The 26,712-nt window shown below is 47.5% G+C and overlaps 1 protein-coding gene across 2 annotated transcripts in view; it reads left to right on the top strand.

The window, feature by feature from the left end:
• The window catches only part of GLRA1 (glycine receptor alpha 1), a 76,013-nt gene that overhangs the window by 10,589 nt on the left and 38,712 nt on the right, over positions 1–26,712 (top strand). For both annotated transcript variants that reach the window (XM_066341738.1, XM_066341737.1), the window contains exon 2: positions 24,530–24,657. In XM_066341738.1, the coding sequence (XP_066197835.1) occupies positions 24,530–24,657 (128 nt within the window). The remainder of the gene's footprint in view (positions 1–24,529; positions 24,658–26,712) is intronic.

Below are 26,712 nucleotides of genomic sequence, written 5' to 3'. Positions count from 1 at the left end.
GGGTAGAGATGGGTTACTGCAGCCTGTCCTCTCTTCTTTGTCCCACCTGCCTTGAGACCAAAATCACTCAATTGAGAAAGCTGTTGAGGACTATGGGAGAGAATTTCTGAATGAGTTGGGAGGTCAGGAAAAAGGACAGCACAATCTCTTGCCTGTTTAAAAAAAAAAAAATTTTTTTTTTAATTGCTGATCCCTACTACTTGACCAAAGACCTTTCCTTTCAAGCCTCCTGCTCTGACTCCCAAACATGCAGCACTGAGTGTGCTGAGTTCCCCTTTCTGTTCAGCACTGGAGGCTGGAGAGGCCGCCCCACCTCCAGCATCACAGATCTAGGCCCAAGCTCCAGACCCGCCCCGCCCCCACAGCAGACCCAGCGGGCTTCTCAGAACACCTCCAGGCCAGGAAACCACATCCAATCCAGACCAAGGGGGGGGGGGCAAAACGGGGAGAGGCAGCGAGAACTGGGCTAGCGCTCCTTTGTGAACGTGAGTGTCCCTCCAGATGTGGCCTCTGCGCAGCCCAAACAACACTCCCTCCAACAGTGACACCGGAGACGTCTCTGCACGTATACCTGGCAGGCCTGTTGCCCGCAGAAGAAAAAATACAGCAGACGTACATGTCTCCTAATGTCAGCTCTTGAAATCAACTTGCCGGTTTGTTTGTTTACAAAATAAACATTACACATGTTTGTTATAAAATATTTCAACCACATACGGAGATATATTTGGAACTAAGATACAGAGAAATCTTACTCCCTGGGGTAAAGCATTTAAACAGTTGGATATTCATCTTTGCAAATGATTTGAATACCATAATAATGACAAAAACGTGACTGCTTACTATGTGCCTGATATCTTCCTAAAAGTTGAGTATGTATTAACCCCTCTAATCCCCAGAACAACCCTTTAAAACAGTGGTGGTCAACCTGGTTCCTCCCACCCACTAGGGGGCGTTCCAGCTTTCATGGTGGGCAGTAGCGGAGCAACCAAAGTATAAATAAAAAGATAGATTTAACTATAGTAAGTTGTTTTATAAAGATTTATTCTGCCAAACTTAGCGAAAATCCGACATAAAGTACTTGGTAAGTAATTATTATTATATGCTTTAACTTGCTATAACTCTGCTTTATAAATTTTATAAAGTTAAGTTACTTTCCTACTTTATAAATCACCATTACTGTGGAACCGGTGGGCGGTTAGAAAATTTTACTACTAACAGAGATACAAAAGTGGGCGGTAGGTATAAAAAGGTTGACTACCCCTGCTTTAAAACACATACTATTATTCACCACGCTGTATGGCTAAGGTTACAGATGAGGAAACAGAGAGCGGAGATAACTGTCCTAGGGCTGCCTAGCTTGAAAGTCGTGTCAGACTGAAATCCAAGCACCCTGGCTTCAGAGGACTTTAAACTGCTTTGCTGCCATAGCAAACTATTTCTGTTTTACAAAAAAAAAAATGAGATTATACTAAACACCACGTTCTGTAACTTCCCCCCTTCCACTCGTCAACGCCTTGCCACTGCACCCACAGGGCTATCTTGTTCATTTTTGCACTGGGGCTACCTTTCGCTGAGAGCACCAGGTTTTAGTGAGACACAGCTCTCGGTGGCCGCAGTCCAGCCCCCACCTCTGCCCAACTCCAGCCCTAACGGACTTTCTCGGTGGTCTCTGCAGCACGCCCATTATTCTCCTCGCTGTACTGTTCTCGCACTGTTGTCTATCCCTCCATATAGCCCCCCCAAAAAAAACCTTTCCTCCATTCTGTCCTAAAAGACACCACAAACTCTAAAGTCCCACAAGCTCTGGATTCGGGCTCATTTAATTTTGAATCTTAGCTATTTGCTTAACCTTTCTGAGCCTCAAGTTCCTTCTCTTAAAAAATGAAAAGAACAACCTCACTGATAGATGAAGTTACCTTTCAAGTGCTTTTCTGAGCGGAGCACAAGCTCTTAAGACATGGTAGCTCCCTCCCCACCTCTCTCTATCCTAGCCTCCAGATGCAGCCCTGGCACCACTTCCTCCATGAGGAACCCCCGGATTGCCACCATGCTTGCCCCTAACTGGGCTTGGGCTCTCCTCCCTAAGTCCCTTTGGAAGTGTAGGCTTTCCCCATCACTCAATTTGCTCTAAGTGGCCTCCTGTGCATGTAGGTGCCCTTCTAACTCTCCTGCAGGACAGTGAGCCCTTCTATGGCTAGGAACTTAATGAGTTCCTTGGAGCATGTGACAGACCAGCAAGAAGACAAGGGACACATCCTCTGGTGCAACCCAGCTTTTTTAACTTGTTCCAATACCCCCTCACAGCAAGTATCATCCCCACGGTTCTCTTACATTGGATATTCAGTGTTTGTTCACTGGAATTGCTTTGTCCCCACATGCCTGCCCTGTCCTCCTTTCATTGGCTCTGCAGAAGCCCAGGATCTGAAGGCTTCCAACCAGCCAACCCCAAAGCATGACTGTGTCTCACCGTGACCCCTTTCTGCTCCAAGAAATGAGTCACGGTGCGAGGGAGCGAGGACAGCAGCTCGGCCCTGGCTCAGGAGCTGTTGAAGTGAGTCGTTCGGCCCTCTCCTTGCTGTCTGGCCAAGCTCGTCCAACTTCCGGGCCTCTCAAAACATCTTAGCCATGACAGACAAAGTTGCTTCCCACTATTACCTGGGGCTACAGAGAGGCCCCTTCCATAGGACAAGGCAAACTTTCCAAAATGGTTTTTAATTGTACAGAAAGCATGAGTTTTATTGGGAGCAGTTTTCTTGATTGGACTTACACCATCAAGTAGAAAAGAAAAACCCTTTCCAGGAGCCAAGGAAAGGCTGCACCAGGTCCAGACAGAAGGGGCTTAGAGAAATCCATTGACTATGCCTTAAAATATAAAAAGCTGCTTTTCCAAGTGGTGGTGCAGTGGATAGAGTGTTGGCCTGGGACGCAGAGGACCCAGGTTCGAAACCCTGAGGCTGCCGGCTTAAGCGTAGGCTTACCAGCTTGAGTGCGGGGTCACCAGCTTGAACAAGGGATCATACACATGACCCAATGGTCACTGGCTTGAGCCCAAGATCACTGGCTTGAGCAAGGGGTTACTGGCTCAGCTGGAGCCCCCCAGTAGAGGCACATATGAGAAGGCAATCAGTGAACAACTAAGGTGCCACAATGAAGAATTGATGCTTCTCATCTCTCTCCCTTCCTGTCTGTCTGTCTGTCTCTCTCTCTCTAAATATATATACAGATATATTTATATTTATAATATTTATGTATATAAAGCTACACTTCCTGAAAAAGAGGGTGACAAGTTTCAGTAAAAGATGCAATCCCCAAGCTGCCTCAAATCAGACAGCCCAGAAGTTAGAGCAAAATTCCCTTGGCCTCTGCAAGCCTTGCTCTTTCTAACTGAATCTGTTTCTCCATCCCTAACATAGTAAGATTGAACTATGTAAAGATGATGGGACTTTTCAGCTGTCATTGCATAATTCTTAAATTAAATAGGCTCACAAAAGACCCAACAGCAAAAACAGCTTGGGAATCAGCCAGGCAGGTTCTAGAGCCCTGGTTATACAACTTGCTAGCTGTATGCCTCGGAGCAAGATTGTTTTGAAGATTCCTAAACCTCAGTTGTCCTCATCTGTAGAATGGCAGTGATCATTATTCCTCCCTGACAGTTCACCCTAAGGATAAAATGAAAGAACTCAGGGAGAGTGTTAGCACTGCAGATGACACACAGCAATTGTGCAAAGCTGAAAAGCCATGAGCACTGATTAAAGAAGGGCTTGGCGTAAAGCATTGTGGGAGCATAAAAAAGAGTTTGACTCACTCTGCCTGGAGATGGGGCAGCAATACAAAGTTGAAGATAGTTTCATAGGAGTCAGGACACTTAAACTGGGCCATAAAGAATAAGTAATTCACCAGGTGGCCAAGAGCACCAAGAGAGGATGATGCAGGCAGAGGAACAAGGCCTGCAGAACCAGCGAGCTGGTGAGGCAGAGCTCAAGGGCACCAGTCCGGCCAGCTCCTCTGCCACCCGAGCTCAGCCCAGTCCTGCCCTGCTCTGTTCTCCTCCAGTGGGTCTTCCACCAACTGGAAGCCTCGCTGCAAGTGAATAACTTGTTCATTACCCAAAGAATACGTATTGAATCTTTACTATATGCCAGCAGTTGTTCTAAGTTCTAGAACAGAACAGGGATGAGCAGAGGAGACACAGTCCCTGATCCCACCCAACTTAACGTCTAGAGGGGGTGCAAACAAATAAACAACTTGGCAAACGATAGAATTTCGGGCCACAGTCAGTGCTATGAGCCCAGTAAAACAGATAGTGGGACCGAGAATGGTCCCCCGGAGTCCGCCCTAGGGCACCTGCTCTCACTGGAGACTTAATCACAGGTGATGGGCTATGGGCCAGTGGGAGAAGGCCGCTCCTCTTTACAGATGAGGAAACAGGAACCCTGAGAGGAGCAGTGATTCACACAAAGCCTCATGGCCATGTGCCAAAGGCAGGTGGCCTCATTCCATTCATTAGCGTCAAAAATACCCAAGACAAAAACTAAAGGGGGCGAGGGGGGGCGCAAGTAGCAAAACAGAATGTATAGCGAGATCCCATTTTAATTTTTTAAATGTTTTATTGTTCTCCTATGGGGAAAATAAGTCCAGAGAAATGGACCCAAAACTGTTTATAGTTGTTATTATCTCTTGAGAATGAGGCTATGGGGGACTTTTATTTTCTACATTAAATATTTCAGTAATGCTTGAATGTTTTACAATAATATATATATATTACTTTTGAAAGCTGAAAAATAGATCTTTTTTTAAAAGGATGTTAGAGCACATGGGCACACAATCAAACCTGGAGGCCACCTTCATCCAAGACAGCCTGCAGGGAGAGAAAAACAGGCATTTGAGTGATCGGAACCAATGCCCGGTTGATTGAAATAAGCCAGAACAAGCCTAGAGGCTGAGACAGGTGGTTGGGAAGAAGTTTCTAAGCAAATGGAAGTTGCTTTCCCACTGAAGTCATTGTGCTGGAAGTGAAATGTCACTGGGAAATGAAAGGCCAGTTATGCCCGAGTTGGGTGTTTAGAACAAGTGATGGATAGGACATATTTCCAAAAGAGAAAATGAAATAAAAAGGGGGGAACAGAAAGGGAGAAAAAGAGGGAGACAAGCAGAGAAATAAAGAGGGAAGAGCACTCAACTCAGGCCTTCTGTGGGCTCTGCCAGGAATCCACTGTGTGTGTCTCTTTGCCTCTCTGAAGCACAGTATTCTCACCTGTAAAGTGGACGAGATGACTTTTAAAAGCTCTCTTAGCTCCATCATTCTAGGATTTAGACTCAAATGAAGCAAAAGGAAGAAGGGAGAGGACCAGAGGGAAGAGGAAGGTAGGTGGGAAGAAGTAAATGCTAAGTAGGAATGGTGAGAGGAGGAAACAGGAGGAGAAAGAAAGGAAGGCATTCCTTAAAGCAGTCAGACTCTGCTAATCTTGTGAAAGTGGAGATGAAAGGATGCTCTCATCAAGAAAAATAGCCTGACCAGGCACTGGCGCAGTGGATAGAGTGTCGGCCTGGGACCCAGGTTCAAAACCATGAGATTGCTGACTTGAGCATGGGCTCATCTGTCTTGAGCGTGGGCTCACCAGCTTGAGCTTGGAGTCGCCGGCCTGAGCATGGGATCATAGACATGATCCTGTGGTTGCTGGCTTGAGGCCAAGGTCGCTGGCTTGAGCAAGGGGTTACTGGCTTGGCTGAAGCCCTTTGGTCAAGGGACATATGAGAAAGCAATCAATGAACAACTAAGGTGCCACATCAAAAACCTGATGCTTCTCATCTCTCTCTCTCCCTTCCTGTCTGTCTGTCCCTATATGTCTTTCTCTCTTCTCTCTTAAAAAAAAATTAATAATAATATATATTTGTCTCTCTTTACTCCCCTCCTCACTATATTCCACATAGATGGGCTATAAAGCAGAGAATCATGGACATAGATAAAAGTGAAGTAGTTACCAGGGGTAGGGGGTTGGGGAGGGTAGTAGAGAGGGACAAATATACGGTGATGGAAAATTATTTGATTTGGGGTAATGAGCACACAACACAATCAACAGTCTGAATGCTATAGAGATATAGAGATGTTCACCTGAAACCTAGGTACTCTTATTGATCAGTGTCACCCCATTCAATTTAATTTCAAAAAAAATTAACAACAATCAAAGCTTTATCCTCAGGCAGCCGACTCTACATATCCTGCTGGCAGGAGCCAGGCTAGTGTCTGAAGAGCAGGGGCCTGGGAGGGGAGAGGGTGCTGCCTGGTTCTCCAGGTCTAGGAAGGAGAGGAGTGGCTCCTCCCCCGGGCCTGACAACAATGATTAGCATATTCCCAGGCTCTGGGAGATGTCCTGGGGGAAAGACTAGAGCAAGGTGCCCAAGGGAGCTACCACGGCAATATTACCACATTGTGCCTAGGAGGACTCATTCCTGGGAACCACCAGACAGAAAATCCCAGGACAGAATCTTCCAAGGTCATCTTCTTCCCCAGCCTCCTGCCTCTACGCCTCCTTTCCCTAACCACCCAGTCCCAAAGGATTTAGCAGAGCATGACATTCAGCCCTGTTCTCTAATCTTTTCATCATTGTCTGAGCCATCCCCAGACCTTGAGGCCTTTGCTAACAAAAACAGTGCCTCCAACTGATTGATGGTACCTTTAATCCACATGGCACAGTGCTGGGCACTCAGTGGACTCTAACCCACCTAAGAACCAATCAATAGGGTGAAATGTTTCTAATCTCTCTCCCAATAATATCTATTCTGTTGCTTAGCATTTCAGTTTAAACATCCTTTTGTTCATACTCTACTGCCCCTGTTTCAAAGTCCAACCTGTCATTTGCCTAAGGGGACAGAACCTGGCAGACACTTGCCTCTGCAGAAGTGAGGTAGAATACCAACTCTACAGCTGACATCTCCAAATCTGTAATTGACCCCAATGAAGAAGTGAATAGACAGTGTCACTATATAAATGAAAACCACAGGTGCAAATACAAGATCATAGGTAATTGTTCACTTAACATCTAATGAGAGCACAATAGATAGAGCCTCAACCTGGGATGCCGAGGACCCAGGTTCGAAACCCTGAGATTGCCAGCTTGAGCACTGGCTCACCAGCTTGAGTATGAGATCATAGACAAGACCCCATGATCACTTGCTTAAACCCAAAGGTTGCTGGTTTGAGCAAGGGGTCACTGTCTTGGCTGGTGCTCTCTGGTCAAGGCACGTATGAGAAGCAATCAATGAACAGCTAAAGTGACACAACTACGAGTTGATGCTTCTCATCTCTCTCCCTGTCTGTCTGTTCCTGTCTGTCCTTCTTTCTCTCTCCTTCACTAAAAAAAAAAACAAAAAAAAAAACACATAATGAGCAGCTTCTGAATACCAGGTTCTTGCCTAAGCAATTTATCTGAATTTTTTACCCTTCCCAACAATCTAAAACTAGAATTAAGTATTCCTAGTTTACAGGTAAGGAAACTGAGGCTAAGAGGAGTTAAGCAACTTTCAAGGTCATACAAGTAAGTAGTAAGGTTGTAATTCTAAACCTCCCCCCACTCCCAGCTGCTTCATCCGTATATCATGCTACTAAGAGTTCAACCTGGACACCAGCGACAAGAAATCCGCCGTCTCCAGAAGGCAGCCTTTTCTATTACTGGGTCTATTCAATGGTCAAAATAGTCTTGCCTCCCATGCACTAGGCAGCCACCTCCCTCTTGAAAGTCCCATCCACCTTCCCTGGTCACCTAGAACAAGTCAGGGGGCTGCAGAAGCTATCTAAACCACAGAATCAGAACGATCTGGTTCTATCCCGACCCTAACGCCAACAGCCATCTAACTTTCAGCCAAGTCACTCTGACCTCTGTGCCCCGGTCACCTTATCCATACACTTACGAACACAAATATGTACCTCCTGAAGTGTTTTGGAGAAAAAAAGAAGTCATATTTGCAAAGGTCTTAGCTCAGTGTCTGGCAAACAGTAAATACTCAAGAACATTATTTTATTAAGTTGAGTCCCTCTTCCCCACGGCAGCCAAACAGGGATTTCTAAAAAAATGATCTCTCTGTCTAAGTCTTCCCTGAGCCAAACAGCCACAGAGCCTTTAATTATTCTTTACAGGTCAATTTCAAGTTTGTTTACCAGCCCGGTTGTTCCTTTCTGGACCTGCTCCAACCTGTTAATGTCCCTCTTAAAATGCAGGACCTACGGTATAATAGAAATAATTGGGCAAGATTTGAAGTACAGCCCACATCCAGTATTTCCAGCCATACCTGACTCCTGGATTTTTCTGAAGTTCTTCAGAATGACTGGGTGTAACCTAGACTGGCATAAAATTTTAGAGAAGAATATTTGAATTTTATGAACAGAAACTTTCATTTTTGTTTGTAAGTACGGCCAATACACTAAGTGGTTTCTGTGTACCCAGCACTATATCAGCACTTTTGCATATTTTCTCTGTTTACCTCAACAATCCTAGGAACTCTGTTATTCCCTCGCTCTACCCATAAACGGATCTGAAGAGGTTAAGTGATTTGCCCAAGATCTCACAGCAGTAGGGCAGAATCAGATTAGAGGCTACCATACTACCCTACCTCTCATATATGGAAGTTTATAATATATAAAGACTTTCAGAAATAAAATAGCCTGACCAGGCAGTGGTGAAGTGGATAGGGCATTGGCCTGGGATGCAGAGGACCCATCAAAACCCCAAGGTCACACTGTCTTGAGCGTGGGCCAGTGTGGCTTGTGCATGGGCTCACCAACTTCAGTATGGGGTCACAGGCTTGAGCATGGAATCATAGACATGACCCCCATGGTCGCTGGCTTGAGCCCAAGGTTGCTGGTTTGAGCAAGGGGTCACTGGCTCAGCTGGAGCCTCTGGTCAAGGCACATATGAGAAAGCAATCAATGAACAACTAAGGTGCTGCAACTATGAGCTGATGCTTCTCATCTCTCTCCCTTCCTGCCTGTCCCTAGCTGTCCGTCTCTCTGTCTCTGTCTCTCTCGCTAAAAAAGAAAATATTGTATATGACACAAACAGAAGACATGGGCAAGGAATTTAACAACTGCACCATGTAGAATATGAACAATTCTTCATAAGGCCAACCCCGCCCTATAAAGAATTCATTGGCAATGAGCAGCCCCATGCTGGTCCTGCAGTGGGGAGGACCAGCTTTACACAGATATAGCTGTTCTGCCTTAGAAATATTCATACCCTTTGACTCAGCAAAATTTTGCTTCTAGGACATGAGCAGAGGTTTGAGACCAAGGAGGGTTTTTTACAGCCTAATTTATAATAGCTAAAAATTGAAAACAATATAAATGTTCATCAAGGGAGGGATAAGTAAATGAATGCTAATACAGCCACACAGTGGCAGAGGCAGCCATTTATAATCGTGTTTCTAAAGGTGTAATAACAAGAGATAATGCTCATTTAGAATTTTTAGTAACAAAGCAGGGGGAAAAATTGATTATAATCTTTAGAGAAAAAAAAAACTGGAAGGGATTTACTACTGTGTTAACAGTAGGTATCTAGATAATGAAATTTCCAGGTGGGTTTTATATTTTCCCTTGAACCTTATTGTATTTGCCAGTGTGCATTTATTGCTTTAATCATCAGAGAACATATTTTTTTAAGTGAGAGGAGGGGAGATAGTGAGACAGACTCCCACATGCGCCTCGACGGGGCTCCACCTGGCAACCCCCATCTGGGGTCAATGCTCCAACCAATCAAGCCACTGGCTGCAGGAGGAGAGGAGGGAGAGATGGAGGAGAAGGAGGGGAAGAGAAGCAGATGGTTGTTTCTCTTGTGTGCCATGACCAGGGATCAAACCTGGGGGCGTCCGCACACAGGGCCAATGCTCTATCCACTTAGCCAACAGGCCAGGGCCAAAAATGTTATTTTTTTAAGGGTCAAAAGAATCTGATCTGAAAGTAGCCAGCCAGCTTGTGAAGAAAGGTTTTCGCCACTGGACAGTTCTCATCTGTGCAACGGCAATTACTACTCTGTTACCATCAGATCACCTTAATCCTATTGATTGAAATGCCAAAGTAATGCTCTTCATTTACTGCTTACTGAGAGCCCAGCAGAACGATTACCTGAGAGTGCTGGCTACTCCTCCAGCTGTGAGAGGGGTGGTCCTTGATGAGTCAAGCACAAAGCCCCTATACTCCTCCCCCATCATAGAGCCTCTATCAACCAATTCTCTTTCAATCGGCAAAAATTATATTGAACGTTTACAAATTGCCAGCCACCAAAGAAAGCACTGGAAAGAATGGTTTAGTCTTTACAGCAACCCTCTGAGCAGAAGGTACCACATTTCACAGTGCAGAAACAAAGACAGGCAGGGTGAGTAACCTGCCCAAGGCCACACAGCTGATAAACAGCACAGCCTGGATTGGATGAGAGTCCGTGGGCTTCACCCTGGAGCATGCCCCTGTTTCAGTCCAGAAATGGGTCCTTAGTTGTGCAGTGTCCTATGCTTTCTTCAACATGATTTCAAATAGTAATTTATAAATTAGGACAGGTGGTATCCACACTCAGTGGATGGAGACTCTGATGCATAAATATAGCACAGGACTTGCTCGAGATCACACCAGAAAGGATCAGAATGGGCAGGGGGCAGGGTCAAACCCGGGATTTCTGACTCTACACCCACAGCTTGTCCCATCCCCTGGGCGGCTTCTCTCTGCCTCCGTAATACACAACAAGAAGCAGGAGGCAGTGGAATTAAGGGGTCCCCGTTTGGTCCCCCCATGAGCTACAAAGAGGTGAGCCTGCTGGGGGACCCTGAGGTGCAGGGTAGGAAGGAAAGAACCCCCCAGGAAAAGAAAGACTCAGCAGTGACCCCGCGACCTCTCACCATTAGCTCTCCTCCTTCCGAAAACCAGGAAGGTCACTAGCCACACAGGGCACCCTGTCCTCCCGTCGTCCGTCATCCATCTGTCTCCCTTCCCTCTCATTAAGCCCCACAGGTCTCACCAGCTCATCGCCTACACTCTCCTCTGTTAAGTATTCCTGAGAGAAGCTTAGACTAAACTCAGCAGCAGGAACTTAAAACAATGCATATTCAAGTTGAGTGCGCAGTTTTAGTACTTTGAAACAGCTGCTCCAAAACTTATGCCAAATTCTACCTCATTTAGATTCACGGATCAGCTCTGCCATCCAAGCACCTTGATTAAGTCATCACACCTCTCCAGGACCTCAGTTTCCTCATCCGAAAGTAGAAAAGAGAACAGTCCCCGGCTCCTAGAGCTGCTGGGTGGATTAGTCAGCACGTGTGGCAAAGCTCTGTATGGGGCTCTGTTCAGCCATTGGTAGCAACTGCTGTTACTGTTCCTTCATCTCTAGGTCTGTTTCCTCATCTATAAGTGAAGATGACCATCCCAACTAACATTGTAGAATCATAATAGAGTCGTTCATTTATAGCAGGTGCTCAATATGTGTCTCTCTTTTTATTTTAAGATGAAACAGGTCCCTATACTGAGTGGGACACTTGAAACCATGTCAACACAATTAATTTAAAATAAAAATTTTAATTAAAAATTTTTTAAAAAGGATAAACAGGTCCCAGAATTTTATGGCTCTTCTATCCACTTCTTCCCCGAGATTTGGGAGCCTGCTGAGAGAGACAAAGAAGTTCCACCCCACCGAGCAGAGCCAGCGGCAGCTCCTTGTCATAGAGGATTCCGGGAATCACGAAGGGCTATTTACAGCATGATTAGAGCCCCAAGCTTCCTTAAATTCTGCATTTACATACAAATACCCACTTCAGCTAAACCCTCTCAATTCACAGTTAAGTGTCCTCTTTCTGAAGACTAGTCACTCAGTTTAATTAAAGGCAGCTTCAGATTTTAATCCAAGTTGCTCTGCCTACAATTTAAACTCATTCCTTCTTCAGCACCCTGTGAGGATGGTTTATTTTCTCAACATGCTCCTTTGAATCAGTCTCTTGGATGCTTGAGGACCACACGCATGGTCTTCACTCTCATGAGAGCGTGTTTTCTCTGGGATAAAGAGCCCATTTTGCTGATGCGTTTCCTACGGGTTCATTGCCACCTGGCTTACTTTGCACTATAGGTTTCAACTAGCATAGACTTGGGAGGGGAAAGTGATTTTTTTTTTTTTCTAATAGGGCCCAGATAGTCAAACACTGACTTGCCTTCACATAGGTTTCCCTCTATTAGCTTGGGAGCTCTTGGTAAGCAAGGGTTATCTTCAGTGATACAGGGAGAGAAGTCTGTGGGGCCCAGGTACCTGGGTTAGTTAACCTCTATGAACCTCAGTTTCTTCACCAGTAAAATGGGGGTTATGATACCCAACCCATGTTCAGGATTAAGCATTACAGATAAAGCTCATAGTGCAATGCCTGGTACCATATAACCACTCAGCGAGAGCTAGCTGTCATTATTTCGTTATTTTTATCCTGCTCAGTCACCTAAGTACAATCTCTGACACACAGTAGGCACCCTGATTATTTTGGATACATAAATAAATAAAGTAATATATGAATGCTACCTCTAATGAAATGATGATCATCTCAAAATGCCTAGTGAATGGAAGAGGTTGGCAGGCCTGAGAAAGGCACGAGTTCGATTCCACCGCATCTGTAAAGTCACCGGGAGCTCCTGCCGTGCAGACCACGCCCACCATTGGTGAGGGCGTGGTTTACAGATGAGTGAACTGAGATGGAGAAAAGTAAAACGAAAGGCAAACTGACCACAGGGAAATTCTGAGAGATGATTTAATAAACAATGAAGAACGGTTCACCCGTCCCCCTTCCCATCTTTGAGGAATGATTTGAAGGTCATCATTTAGAAGATGCCCCGGGGCAGATCTGGAGACCCTGGGTCACATGGCTCTGCCACCTGAGACCCTGAGCTGTCTCCTAACCTTTCAGGTGAGCCTCAGTGACATCGCCGGCACGTGGAGATGCTGTCACGGGGAAGGTGTGAGGATCAAATGCAATGATGGGTTTAGAAGTGTCGTATAAACCGAAAGGGCTATTGGTATGAGCGTGATCGTGACATTGTTCTCAGCCCATACGTTCCAGGTCCCAGAGCTCCGAGAACTCTCAGGCATAGCTCCAGAGTCACGCGAACCTGGATGATATACCTTGAGCCAGAGCAGCTCCGCCAGGGACTCTGCAAGTCACTATCACCTGGAAGTCAATAGAGTATGGTGGTTAATAGTGTGGGCTTTAGAGACCAGTGGCGGGGGGGGGGGGGGGGGGGGGGGCTCGGCCACTGGCGAACTTTCTGGCCTCAGCTAAATCTCTGAAACCCCAGGCGTCACCTTCCTCTGTAAAGTGGAGGTAACAATGTCATCTTCATAGGAGTGCCAGCAAGACTGAATACAATAATATATCTAAAGTACCCAGCATGCAGTAAATATTAAGTGAACAGCAGTCGCTCTTACTATCACTAGCTAATATCACGTCTCTATCTGTTTTCATCCTATTATTATTCCTCCTCAATATTTATATGCCCAGGTCTTGGCAACCTCAAATGCCCAATCCCTGCTGATTAATGCAATCTTTTTTTCCCAAAACTTTTTGTCCAGAAGCCCTGAGCTCCATTCTCTGTAAAGATGTACTTTTCCAGTGAGATTTATCTGATTAAAAAGAAAGCTGCATTGAAGGTAATGAGAGCCATTTGCTCTCCTGTCCAACTCGTGAGCTGCATGCTGATTATGCAGGGCCCGCTAGGAGCGTGGACGCGGGCGAAGTGAACCCACAGGCCTATTTCCCCATACTCCAGGTTCTGAAGAATGCCCCTGGAGTCCACACATCGTAGCTCATCTGGAGCCTTCTTGATGTCCCTAGGCTTAAACCAAGAAAGTCAGAGACACAGGAAAATGTCCCCAAGTGTGACATATAGAGATGGTCAGGGCAGGTGAGATGGTCATTGCAGAATTATAATTAGTGGCCGACGTGGGGAGAAATGTTAAGTTTTATGAACAAGCAGGATTGAGCTAGCCTGCTAGTCTGAGTCCTTCCGTGGAAGGGATGGCTTTTCTCCTCTTTTCCTGTCTTGGATTTTCCCAGAGGACATCAGGTATCTTCCCCAGGGACCGACCAAAGGTATTGGGGCCAGAATTTGGGGCTTTTTCCTCCAGTCAAACCACATCACCGATGCCAAATACCGCACAGCTAAATTCAACTTCATCCGGAATGCAAGGTGTACATCACCCATTTAACAAATATTTATTGATCCCTGAGCCCGTGCCAGGCTCTGTGCCTCATGAGAACTGTAGTTATGAAGAGCCTGGGAAGAAGCTTGCAAAAGTCATCCTTTAGTGGTCTTGTCCCCATAGCCTCCGATTGTCCCAATTCCCAGGGAAAGCAAGGGTAGGAGAGCTGAAGGTTGGGCTTGAACTGGAAAAACCAAGGGCCACCATGATCCCGGCTTTGGGAAACACACATGGCATACAGAGAAGAGAAGGGAGAAAAAAGAAAACCAACACAGTTTAACCAAATACAGCGTGGTGTGCCAGAGTCAGATCAAGACATGGGCATCTTTTTTTTTTTTTTAGCGAGAGAGAGAGAGATGGCGGGGGGTGGGGGGATGGGGGGGAATGGAACAGACAGACAGGAAGGGAGAGAGATGAGAAGGATCAACTTGTAATTGCATCACTTTAGTTGTTCATTGATTGCTTTCTCATGTGAGCCTTGACCAGGGGGCTACAGCTGAGCCAGTGACCCCTTGCTCAAGCCAGCGACCTTGAGCTCAAGCCGGCAACCCCTTGCTCAAGCAGATGAGCCCATGCTCAAGGCAGCTACCTCAGGGTTTTAAACCTGGATCCTCAGTATCCCAAGCCAGTGCTCTATCCACTGTGCCACCACCTGGTCGGGCAAGGCACATGCATCTTTTTTTTTTTAATAATTTTATTTTTTGGGGGGGTGACATCAATAAATCAGGATACATATATTCAAAGATAACATGTCCAGGTTATCTTGTCATTCAATTATGTTGTATACCCATCACCCAAAGTCAGATTGTCCTCTGTCACCTTCTACCTAGTTTTTTTTTTAATAAATAAATTTTTATTTTAATGGGGTGACATCAATAAATCAGGGTACATATATTCAAAGAAAAGATTTCCAGGTTATCTTGTCATTTAGTTCTGTTGCATACCCATCACCCAAAGAGAGATCGTCCTCCGTCACCCTCTATCCAGTTTTCTTTGTACCCCTCCCCCTCCCCCTCCTTCCCTCCCCCTACCCCCTGTAACCACCACACTCCTGTCCATGTCTCTTAGTCTTGCTTTTATGTCCCACCAATGTATGGAATCCTGCAGTTCTTGTTTTTTTCTGATTCACTTATTTCACTCCGCATAATGTTATCAAGATTCCACCATTCTGCTGTAAGTGATCCGATATCATCATTTCTTCTAGCTGAATAGTATACCATGGTGTATATGAAGGCACATGCATCTTTTTTTTTTTTTTTTTTTTGTATTTTTCTGAAGCTGGAAACGGGAAGAGACAGTCAGACAGACTCCCGCATGCGCCCGACCGGGATCCACCCGGCACGCCCACCAGGGGCGATGCTCTGCCCACCAGGGGGCGATGCTCTGCCCCTCCGGGCCTGGGGCAGAGGCCACTCTAGCGCCTGGGGCAGAGGCCAAGGAGCCATCCCCAGCGCCCGGGCCATCTTTGCTCCAATGGAGCCTTGGCTGCGGGAGGGGAAGAGAGAGACAGAGAGGAAGGAGGGGGGGGGGGTGGAGAAGCAAATGGGCGCTTCTCCTATGTGCCCTGGCCGGGAATCGAACCCGGGTCCCCCGCACACCAGGCCAACGCTCTACCGCTGAGCCAACCAGCCAGGGCCGAAGGCACATGCATCTTAAGTATTCATTTTATTTGTAAAATGGGGACAGACCTCTCAGGCTGTTGGCAGGACAAAATAAGATACATAATGGTGTTGTTGTTTTTACCACAAAACAAGAAAATAAAAACAAAGCTTTTTGGCCATAAAATGAGAGACTAAGGAGTAGAGACTCCCTCTTTGGGTGAATTCATGTGATCACCTACAGGAAATTTTACCCTAGGCAGACTGCATTTGAGGGTCTAAGGTGCTGTAGCAGGGCCAGGGCTAGGCAAGGCAAGTGAGCCAGGTGAACTGGGGCACAAAATTTAAGGAGGCGTTCATTCTCAGGGGGCTGCAAGTGCAGGGTTGCCACTTACACAACCCTGAGATTAAGTGCCTCCTTAAATTTTGCTAGGTACCTCCTTGTCCTCACCCTCCTGCTGGTCCTGCTGTGTGGGGAGATAGAAACAAAGCAGGAGAGTTAGGGGATGGAAACCCAACCAGAAGAATAGACCAGAAGCAGTGCTAAGGAGTATAAGGGGGAAGGGTCCCCAGAGAACAGACTTCCCTAGGGACAGGGGAAGCACCAGATGCTGGGATCCAAGATTTTCTCTTACTGCAGAGGAGAATCACATTCAAATCCATGTGCTTTCTATCCAGATAAAAGTTCCTTACAGGAAGCAGCTATAGCTGTGGGAGGTGGGACAGGAAACAGGAGGGTATCTTGTTCCCTGGGAGAACTGGGTTCAGAGCATGATGACTGTGACATTCTGCTCCCAGGGGTGCTTAGCAGATCATGGAGTGAGAGTAATAAAATGTCAGGCACTCCTCGGTCAGCCTAAGCCCCTTGCTGCAATCAGATGAAATCCAAACTGCACAGCTGGCCAGGGAAAGCCAGATGTTAACTTAAGGATGCAACTCCTTCCAACCCCACAAGCAAAGCCGAGGGTGGCCAGCAGGGCCCAGGCTGCACGACAACACACAAGGCCCTGGGTGTCAGAGCCAGGGACGAGGAACTGGTTTGGTCCATAAAGCCAAGAGTGCCAACCTCACTCGGCCCCACCACTTCCCAGGGGCCCAGGGCACAGGGCCCTCCCCACCACCTCTCTGTTCCCTTCCCAAGGACAGCCCACAGGCAAGAAGAAAGCTTCCTCTCCCAAATACACAATGTGAACCATGGCCAGAGCTGGGTCTTTCTAAACGTGCACACAGGCTTAATGAATAAAACTCAGAAAGATTACCTGGTTTATGTATCCCCACCTCCTCACAAATACTGCCTTCCTCCTCTGAACCACCAGCGCAGTCCAATTATGCCACCCAAGCTGGATGGCAACCTGTTATAATTGTTTATGTACCTAATCTATTCTATCTGCTGAACGATAAACAATTAGAGGGCAAAGGCTATTCATCAACAAATGATTATTGATTGCTGCTACATGCCAGGCACTGAACAAGACAGACCCAAACTCTGCCCACACGGAGCAGAGACATTTATCTGTGTCTCCTCCGTAGGGGGTGCTTAATAAATCAGAAGGACCAGCGGCTTTTAGAGCGAGAGGGCCCACAGAAATGAGACAAAGCCACACTCCACAATCTAGTCCCTTGGCAGAGACCAGTGATCCTGCCTGCTGGGCTGAACCCCAGAACCCTTCTCTGAGCAGCCACTACCAGGACAGAGAGGGCACTTGAGGTCGAACTGTTCACTGTGCCCTATCTAACCTAAAACTGCCATTTCACAGGAGGGGAAACCGAGGACCGTCTAGAAAAAAGAAATAGCCCAAAACCACACAGAACATTAGAAATAGGGCCAAGACTACCCCTATGTTTCTCAGCCCCCACCTTAATGTTTTTTTCCTCTATTCCGCAGTGACCTTCATAATTGTGTATTAAGTAAATGCCCCTGGAAACGCAGAGCTGACCTTCACATGACCTTGATTAGTTGACCGGGTACTCTCTGCACAGAATAAACAGCAGCTCATTGGACTATCTCTCTGCCAAAGCACAGGGAACAGATATTCTAGCCAAAGTCAGGAAATGGGTTGCCTGGAAGCCACCTTGGACACCCACCATTTGAAGGTGTCTGCAGGGCTCATTTCCCGAGCTTGGCCAGGCCACAATTCAGTTTAACCAGAGACAACGGAGCAATCCAAATGGATTATTTTACTGCAAAGGGATTAGGGGGAGATAATCTTCCCTTAACTTTAAGACCCACTCTAAGGACAGAGACCTGGGGTCCAGCCATTACTACTTGCAAACCCACAGATTAAGTGTTCCATCCCAACCTCTTACCATTGTTCTCTCTCTCATTCTTTTCTTCTCTTCCCACTTCCCTCCCTCATACACACAATAAACTTTCAGTTCTACAAGTCCTCTCTCACCTCTAGACTTTACAAGTGCTGTTCCTTCTACCCAAAACATTTCTCCTCTCTATTTTTTTTAAAGAGAGACAGTGAGAGACAAGGAGGGAGGAAGGGAGGGAGGGAGGGAGGGAGGGAGGGAGGGAGGGAGGGAGGGAGAGAGGGAGAGAGGGAGGAAGGGAGGGAGAGAGGGAGAGAGGGAGAGAGGGAGGAAGGGAGGGAGAGAGGGAGAAAGGGAAGGAGGGAGGGAGGGAGGGACGGAGGGAGGGAGGGAGGGAGAAAGGGAGGAAGGGAGGGAGGGAGGGAGAGAGGGAGAAAGGGAGAAAGGGAAGGAGGGGGGAGGGAGGGAGGGAGGGAGGGGAGAGTGAGGAGCATCAGCTCGTAGTTGCTTCACTTTTACTTGTTCGCTGATTGCTTCTCATATGTGCCTTGACCAGCAGGCTCCAGCTGAGCCAGTGACCCCGTGCTCAAGCCAGCAACCTTGGGCTCAAGCCAGTGACCATGGGGTCATGTCTGTGATCCCACACTCAAGCCAATGACCCTGTGCTCAAGTTGGCCAACCCATGCTCAAACGGTGACTTTGGGGTTTCAAACCAGGAGACCTCATCATCCTAGGTCAGCGCTCTATCCACGGTGCCCCCACTGGTCAGGCCGGCTTCCTCCCTATTTCCTCCAAGCCACCTCCCTACCCAACCTTCAAGTTGTACTGTAAAAAGCCACTTTCTCCACAAAGCCTCTTGGAAACCCCCACTCTTACACCAAGCACATCTGGGTGCCCTGCTCTGTGCTCTCTGAACTCCCGGATTATAGCACAGCTCATACCTCAAACACCTGCACTTTGCACTTGCCTCTTCCTCTCCGCACACCCCCTCCTTCCCTTCTCAGCCTGCCCCTCCAGCACCCTCCCGCCCGATGTGTGCCTCCCTTCGTGTGCTCAGCCTCTGACTCTGTCTTTCCCCTCACTTTGCCTTTCCCCCCCTTTCCCCACCCCTGACCTCCTGACTTCTCTGCCCATGTTGGACTGGGGAGATGGAATTTGACGGGGGGCCCTCTCTGCTAACCCAGGGTGGTTCCTGGTGGTGTGGCTCCACACAGCGCGAGATCGACCCTGCTTCTCCCCACTACCACTGCCAACTCCAGCTCGTTTGAAATTCAGACTGACAGCTTCATCCTGATTCCCTATTTCCAACTGATGTTACAACTGGAGAATGAGAATCTGAGCATTGATCTGGCCTTGCTTCCAACAAACCCCTGCGGGATGAGCCGTCCCGCTGGGGAGAAATCCGAGACTGGCCAGGGGAAAACAAGACACAAGCACACTCCCACGCCCCCAAAGGAGTCGGACAAATTCAAACCCCAGCACCAGATGTGTGAAAAAGAAAGAATATCACTGACTAATAAAATGATGATGTAGAGCCAGAAGGACTCTCAGGGATTATTCTAATCCCCTCATTTTATAGCTTGGGAAACTGAAAGCAGAAAGGGGAGTGGCTCACAGAGGGTCACACGGCGTCCACTACACCCAGTCACCCTGCCTCCGCCCCACCGTGGAACCTCGCTTCTGGATTGGCCCGAGATCTCTGTCACAAGGAGTCAACGCTGAGGCCCTTTAAGTCCCTAAGTCTCCCAGTGTGACAAATCCTGTCACTAAAATGTGGTAGACAGCTTACCCCCCTCCCCGGTCAGCTATCATCATAAACCTTCTCTGCAAGGGGCAGACAACTTGGTCCCAGAAGACCTCACTGTCTTTCTGGAAATTACTACGAACCAAATCCGTCTAAATACCAAGTCTGATTCACTACATTCCATTGCTGTAATCCCTGAACAATCTGCATCGTTTCCAAACACTCAGGTAGGCTCAGCAAATCCTAGCAAGCGAAGGTCTCATGGCGCAGCTCCTCTCCCCACGTCTCCGTCCAGCAGCTCCAGTCTATCAGCAGATGTTACGTTGACCGGAGGTAGCTGTTCTGCCTGCGCATTAAGGGCCCTGCATAGGCACGGGTTTACTGGAGGGGGGCCTTGAACTAATTCTGTGCAAAGTATCAAAATATGGACAGAATTGCACAGTGTCTTTCCAGCGGAGAGGCATGGCTATGCTGACGTTAAAAGGGAGCCTCTGGCCTGACCAGAAGGTGGCGCAGTAGACAGAACATTGGACTAGGATGCAGAGGACACCTGTTTGAAACTCCAAGGTTGCTGGCTTGAGCGCGGGCTCATCCAACTTGAGTGCAGGCTCACCAGCTTGAGTGAGGAGTTGCTGGCTTGAACGTGGGATCATAGACATGACCCCATGGTCGCTGGCTTGTGTCCAAAGGTCACTGCTTAAAACCCAAGCTCGCTGGCTTGAGCCTAAGGTCACTGGCTTGAGCCTAAGATCACTGGCTTGAGCAAGGGGTCACTCACTTTGCTGTAGCCCCCTCAGTCAAGGCACCTATGAGAAAGCAGTCAATGAACAACTAAGGTGCTCCGACGAAGAACTGATGCTTCTCATCTCCTTCCCTTCCTGTCTGTCTGTCCCTATCTGTCTCTCTCTGCCTCTATCCAAAAAAAAAAAAAAAAAAAGGATCCTCTATTTCACAAAGAATCAGGGCAGTTTCAGACTAGGGCAGTAAGAGATGGGGAACAATTTCAGGTGGTTCACACACAATCACAGTGAAAGTCGTCATCAAATCAATTCTCTCAGTCCTTCTCATGACCTCCAGTAGAAAGTCTCTACCCTATTCAACACCTGATGGGCCTCTGGAACCGAATGAAGGCAGTCCTGCTGGTAATCAGCTGTATTTACATAGAATTTTAAGCTCCCCTTTTTTCTTTATTCTCACTGTATTCACATCATGGTTGTTTCTACTATGACAAGGAATGCTGGTTTTTCATTTGCGAGTACCGTAGCATCAAGCTCCCTTGTTAAACAGGGCAAGTTTAAAAGACACAAGGCAGCTTAGAAACCACTGGCACATGATTACACGGGAGATTCTCTCTGGACTTAGAGACTCTCAAAGTTTCAAAGAATTCCACTGTCAGTCATGCAACAAAGCAGGGGATGATTTGGTAATTCACAACTATTTCTTCTCCATTTTTAGGCATGATAAGTGCAGAGCTGTGTATAATTGGGGATTGCTAAAATTCAGGCACGTGTTGATTTTCTTGGGTGTAACAGAAAATAACAAGCTTCAAAAACAAATGGTAGTAAGAGCAGCTCTTCACCATTCATAAAAAAGTGTTCCCGTCTGTGGTAGCATTGGGTGAGTAAACACCTGAAAATTTGTGTTCTAATTGCTTCTCTCATTAAAGTGCTGGGCGGCCTGCGGCCAGTTACTTAACCTCTCAGAGTCTCCATCCCCCCGGGTCAGCTCACCCTGCCAGGGTTGTTAGTGAATCAATGGTCAGGTGACCAGACTGCAAGTGCCTTGCTGCAGACATGTGACCTCAGATAACCAGGGGACTCTTCAGCTGTGGGGAGGATTCAGGTATTAAATGGCACATTTTGCTAATAGCAAATGGTAAGGGATAATTTGAAGCGAATTCATTCTCTCACTGTACCACTTAATAGGATTCAGGCTTATGAAAGAGGCCTAAGGGCCAAGAGATTGCTTGTGCACAGTAACTGCTGGGAGGGAGTACTAGGTTCCCAAATCTTATTACCTGAGAGGAGGGGCTGGGCAGAGAACAGGAGTTATGAACGCTTCGTAACTGCCACTCCTGGAGAGGTTCTAGAGTGAATTACAACAGCAGAAAAGTCGTAAATCACTGGCCACATGCCTGTGGTCCCCTCTGCTCACACCAGAGCCACAGAGCAGCCAGGAGTCTGGTGCTGAATGGAGAAAAGGCTGGGATTGTGCTACTTCCTACCTCTGAGCCATGGAAGGCATTGGCTGGACTTCCCAGCCATGCGGGGCCCATGGTGCATTTGAAAGCACAGTAAGTCCTCAGACTGGTTTTGAACTACCTCAAACACACACACACACACACACACACACACACACACACACACCCCAAGGCAAGAGCAAGACAATATATTGAATGTTGGCTCTGTTCCAAGAACCGCCCCAGATAGTTGGGGGGTTTTTAACCTGTGCTATGTCAGTTATTCCTTGTGTAAAACTAACTTGATATATGAAGCAACTAAAGTTCAGAGAGGTTAAGGAACTTCCCCAAGGCCATACAGCTAGTATGAGACTGCATTGGTTCCAAAGCATCCAGTTTTTTCCTCCTTTGCACTATTCTATTTACATCTCACAACACATTTCAGAAACACACACATGCAATATACACACCACATACAGTACATACATCCACACAGGCACCTTACACATTCACACCCTATAAACCATGTATACATGCACCCCACACATACACACGAAAATGCCCATACTAAATGTCACAATTAACAGCACACCTGCCCATAAACTCAGATAGTCACACTGCATATACAAACCTATGTAACAGCATCCACTATCCATTCACACTTTCCTGTACACTCTAATCCCTGCACATCCAAACACCCACTCACCTGTACACATAACACATATACACATCATACCTAGACACCTACCCACTTCAAACTCACCAACATCCACAGTCACATACATAAAAACAGTCAAATGCATGTGTCCCTCATCCTGTCAATCAAAACTAGCTCTTCAGTCTATGACTAAGGTACCTTCAGATTATTAAGCATGAGTGTTTCTAAATAATCTTGGAATACTTTCTGAGTCTTCCAAGGAATACCAGGTTGCTTTCAGTATTTTTTATTAGTGGGTATTACAGTCTAATTATTTTTAAATTGTTGATCCACATATGCATATTTACGAATACCCTAGTCACCAGGGTATTTAATTAATTAAAGTAGCATATGATTCATTCATTCATTCACTGTGCTATTACTGAGCACCAATTATGTTTGAAACACCCTGGTAGACACAGTAGGAGATTAAAAGAACAAACAGACAATAAACAAAAGCACCTTGGCTCCTGGTCTTAAAACACAAACACAAGTAACCATATTAGGAGGCAACATGGCCAGGCCCTGTGAGTGAGGGGTGGGAGAGGAGAGGGGGCAAGGAGACATGATGGCCTCCAGCCCTAGAGAACGGGAAGGTATCAGTGAGTCTGGGAAGCTGTGCTCTGCAGAGGCAAGCTTGGGAAGGGAGCTATAGCATTCAGCTTGGGAGAGGGACCAGAAGCACACACAGGCAGGACATCCAGATGGACACACCCTGCAAGTGTTTGCCAACAAGGAAAGGGGGCTCGGGAGAGAAGCCAGAGTGGAGACAGAGAGTTGAGCATCATCCATTAGAGGCAATTGCTTACACAGTTACAACTGATGAGATCAGAGAAGGAGCCAGGGGACGAACAAGGGAGGTGCAGAGCAAGTCCTCCGGGAACACGGTGCCCTACTTGGCAGCACACGGGCGCATGTCTCTCTGCGTACCAGCACTTCCTGCAATGTACCAGCCCCTCTGCACACACGACAAGGTGCACTAGCTCCCCGCTGGCTCCTGGGTATTATTTCAGGACCAGAAAAGCTGGGTCACACAAAGCAACCCAAATGATTGCTCTTTAACCCTTCAGGTTCCAATTTCAACTCTTCTAGGAATCTGTGCGTCTTTGATTGAGAGTGACGGGGTGGGGGAGGGGGGGCTTTGGCATCAGTACTTCACGCTGTGGTATGAATAAGAACCGGAAACCACTTTGTCGAGTGGGGGTGAGAAGGTTGGTCCCTTCCGCCAGCTGTGCCTCAATTCTCCCAACTGAGCATTAAAGGGTGCGTTTCATGAGATAGTAAGACCAGAAGTATAGCATCCAAGCTTGTGCAAGTATCTGAGAAGCCCTCGGGTGAAGCCCTGATTAAGTTTGTGTTTCTGAATACATTTGACTCGGGCAACTTTTCTTTCTTCTCATGAGTGACTGATTCTGAAGAGAAATTTGAGGAAAGCCGGACTACTTGATCTCTGAGCCCTTTTCTGGCTGTGCTGCTCCATGGACCTATGAGCGTGCAGGCGCCCCAAGCACAGGGCTGGGCCTAGCGGGGGGTGAACGCCTCCATCTCCTCTCCCAGGGAGACCAGCGGCCAAGTGCGGCTGCTCATCCCCAGAGCTGCAGCCTGGGAAGAGTCAGCAACTTCTCGGCAGCAATCAGACACTCGGCCGCCTGCCAGGAGCCCACGGTGGCTGATGTTTGGGCTGGATAAACAATTTAGCCTAGGCCTTACCTCATTAAGGACCCATATTCCCTATTTCTTAGGCTAAGAACACTCGAGTGGTTGTACAAGGGCTGGGCAAGACTGGGATGGACCAGAGCACAAGAAGGGGCCACCATTAACCCTCTGCTTTCCTCCCTCCCTCCTTAGCCTTGCTGCTTCTAAGGAGGCTGAAGCCGCCCGCTCCGCGCCCAAGCCTATGTCCCCCTCGGACTTCCTGGATAAGCTAATGGGGAGAACCTCTGGATATGACGCCAGGATCAGGCCCAATTTTAAAGGTAGGGAAAACTTTCCTTCCAGACCCCCAGGGACTTGCTTTCCTAGATTAAGAAGCAAGCAGGAGGTATTGGCTGCCGATGGTAAATTCATGGCACGAATCCCATGATTCTTGCCTCTGCCCAAGGCAGACATTGTTAATCAACTCAGTTTACTCCCCGAGCAAGCCTAACCAATCAAAGCCTCAGCATCTAACCTGACAGTGCCTCTGGTTGCCAGGAGTCAATATGTAAACTAAAACCTATTTGCTGTCTCTGGTATGAGGGACAGATGGAACATGGAATGTAAAGGAATGGGTTCAAGTTTTGGTTCAGGCACAGACTTACGCTCTGAACTTTGCTAACCCTCTTCCTTTCTCTGGGCCTCAGTTTCCTCATCTGTGCAGTGATGGCATTGGCCATATCTGTGGTCTTTAAAATTCATGGGAGCTTCAGGCCCTGGCTGGTTGGCTCAGTGGTAGAGCATCGGCCTGGCGTGCAGAAGTCCCGGGTTCGATACCCGGCCAGGGCACACAGGAGAAGCGCCCATCTGCTTCTCCACCCCTCCTCCTCTCCTTCCTCTCTGTCTCTCTCTTCTCCTCCCGCAGCTGAGGCTCCATTGGAGCAAAGATGGCCCGGGCGCTGGGGATGGCTCCTTGGCCTCTGCCCCAGGTGCTAGAGTGGCTCTGGTCGCAACAGAGCAACCCCCCAGAGGGGTAGAGCATCACCTCCTCGTGGGCAGAGCGTCGCCCCTGGTGGGCGTGCCGGGTGGATCCCGGTCAGGCGCATGCGGGAGTCTGTCTGACTGTCTCTCCCCGTTTCCAGCTTCAGAAAAATACAAATTAATTAATTAATTAATTAATTAAAATTCATGGGAGCTCTAGGGCTTCCACCGTGTGCCCGGAAAGGGAGAAGCAGAGAGCTCAATAAGCTAACACATGTCGGCTTCCCCCCAAAAAGCTCCACTTTTATGGGTTTTATGTAAGAGGCTTCCAAATAAAATGCATCTCTTGAAAGATTTCCAGGGATTAACATATAATTCTGAAAACTTTCCAATCTAAATCAGAGTCACAATTTTAAATGCCTACAGGAATCAGGTAACTCCAGTGAGTGAGGGGAGCCAGGAGTAAGGCAATAGGGAGTGGTAGAGACTATTGAGAAATAGGGGTGCAGGTCAACTAAAAGGGACAGCCTCTCCTTATAGGAATGTGGGTCCCCTGTTACCAGATCCTCCCATATTCCAGGAAAGAAATCAAGATTGATGCAAACTTTTCTGATTCCTAAAATATGTATATTCAAACAGAACATGTTTGTGAGCCAAATACGCCTTGTGGGTAGCCAATTAACGAACCCTCCCCAAAGTGAGCCCAGCAGTTTCTTTTAGCTCTTACAGTCCTCTGAGATCTCAACATCTGTACCAAGAGGGGGCCAGTTCTCTTTGTGTGCTGATGCCTTAGGAGGCGGTAACCATCTCAAACTGCTGAGCAGAATTCTCCAGGTGCAGTCATTAGGACCTCCCTGGGAGCCTGCGCACCCCAACCTTCCTCCCAGCACCCCTGCAAAAATCTTTCTTCAGTGACCCGCTGTCAGCCTCCTAATCAGTTCTGATTCCCGATGCCCTTCCTCACTGTTCCTTTTGGCTCAAGTCCAAAACCCAACAAGGAATGTGACAGCTGGTGACGGCTTTCTAATATTTGCTCATGTTACTCCCCTTCTCGGAGTGCTTTGCAAACAGAAAATGGTCTGGGAGATGCACTGAGGTTTGATTGAGCCCACCTCCCACCCTGTTTGCTGTGAGCCTTTTTCCCTTCCCAAGCACCTTGCTCGTGAGGCCACACCTTCAAGCACTGTTAGCATAACCTTGGGCAGGTAAGTCAGGACCAAGGCTACTTTCCTAGCAAACTGGGCCCAAGCCCTTCAACAGGGTCACAGTCGCAAAAACACAGGTGGACCAGGCAGATTCGGCACACAAGTGAGGCAGGATGAAGAGGAGAAAAGAAATCTAGAAAACACAGGGCTGGTGGAAGGGCAGCCACTTAGCTCAGGCGGTAGCTGTCCGGTGGGATCACAGGCCCTGGG

This window comes from Saccopteryx leptura, chromosome 6 (assembly GCF_036850995.1).
Source record: "Saccopteryx leptura isolate mSacLep1 chromosome 6, mSacLep1_pri_phased_curated, whole genome shotgun sequence".
In the NCBI taxonomy this organism is placed as follows: Eukaryota; Metazoa; Chordata; class Mammalia; order Chiroptera; family Emballonuridae; genus Saccopteryx; species Saccopteryx leptura.
The sequence above is the reverse complement of the archived record's forward strand: the minus strand, read 5'-3'. Positions and strand labels throughout refer to the sequence as shown.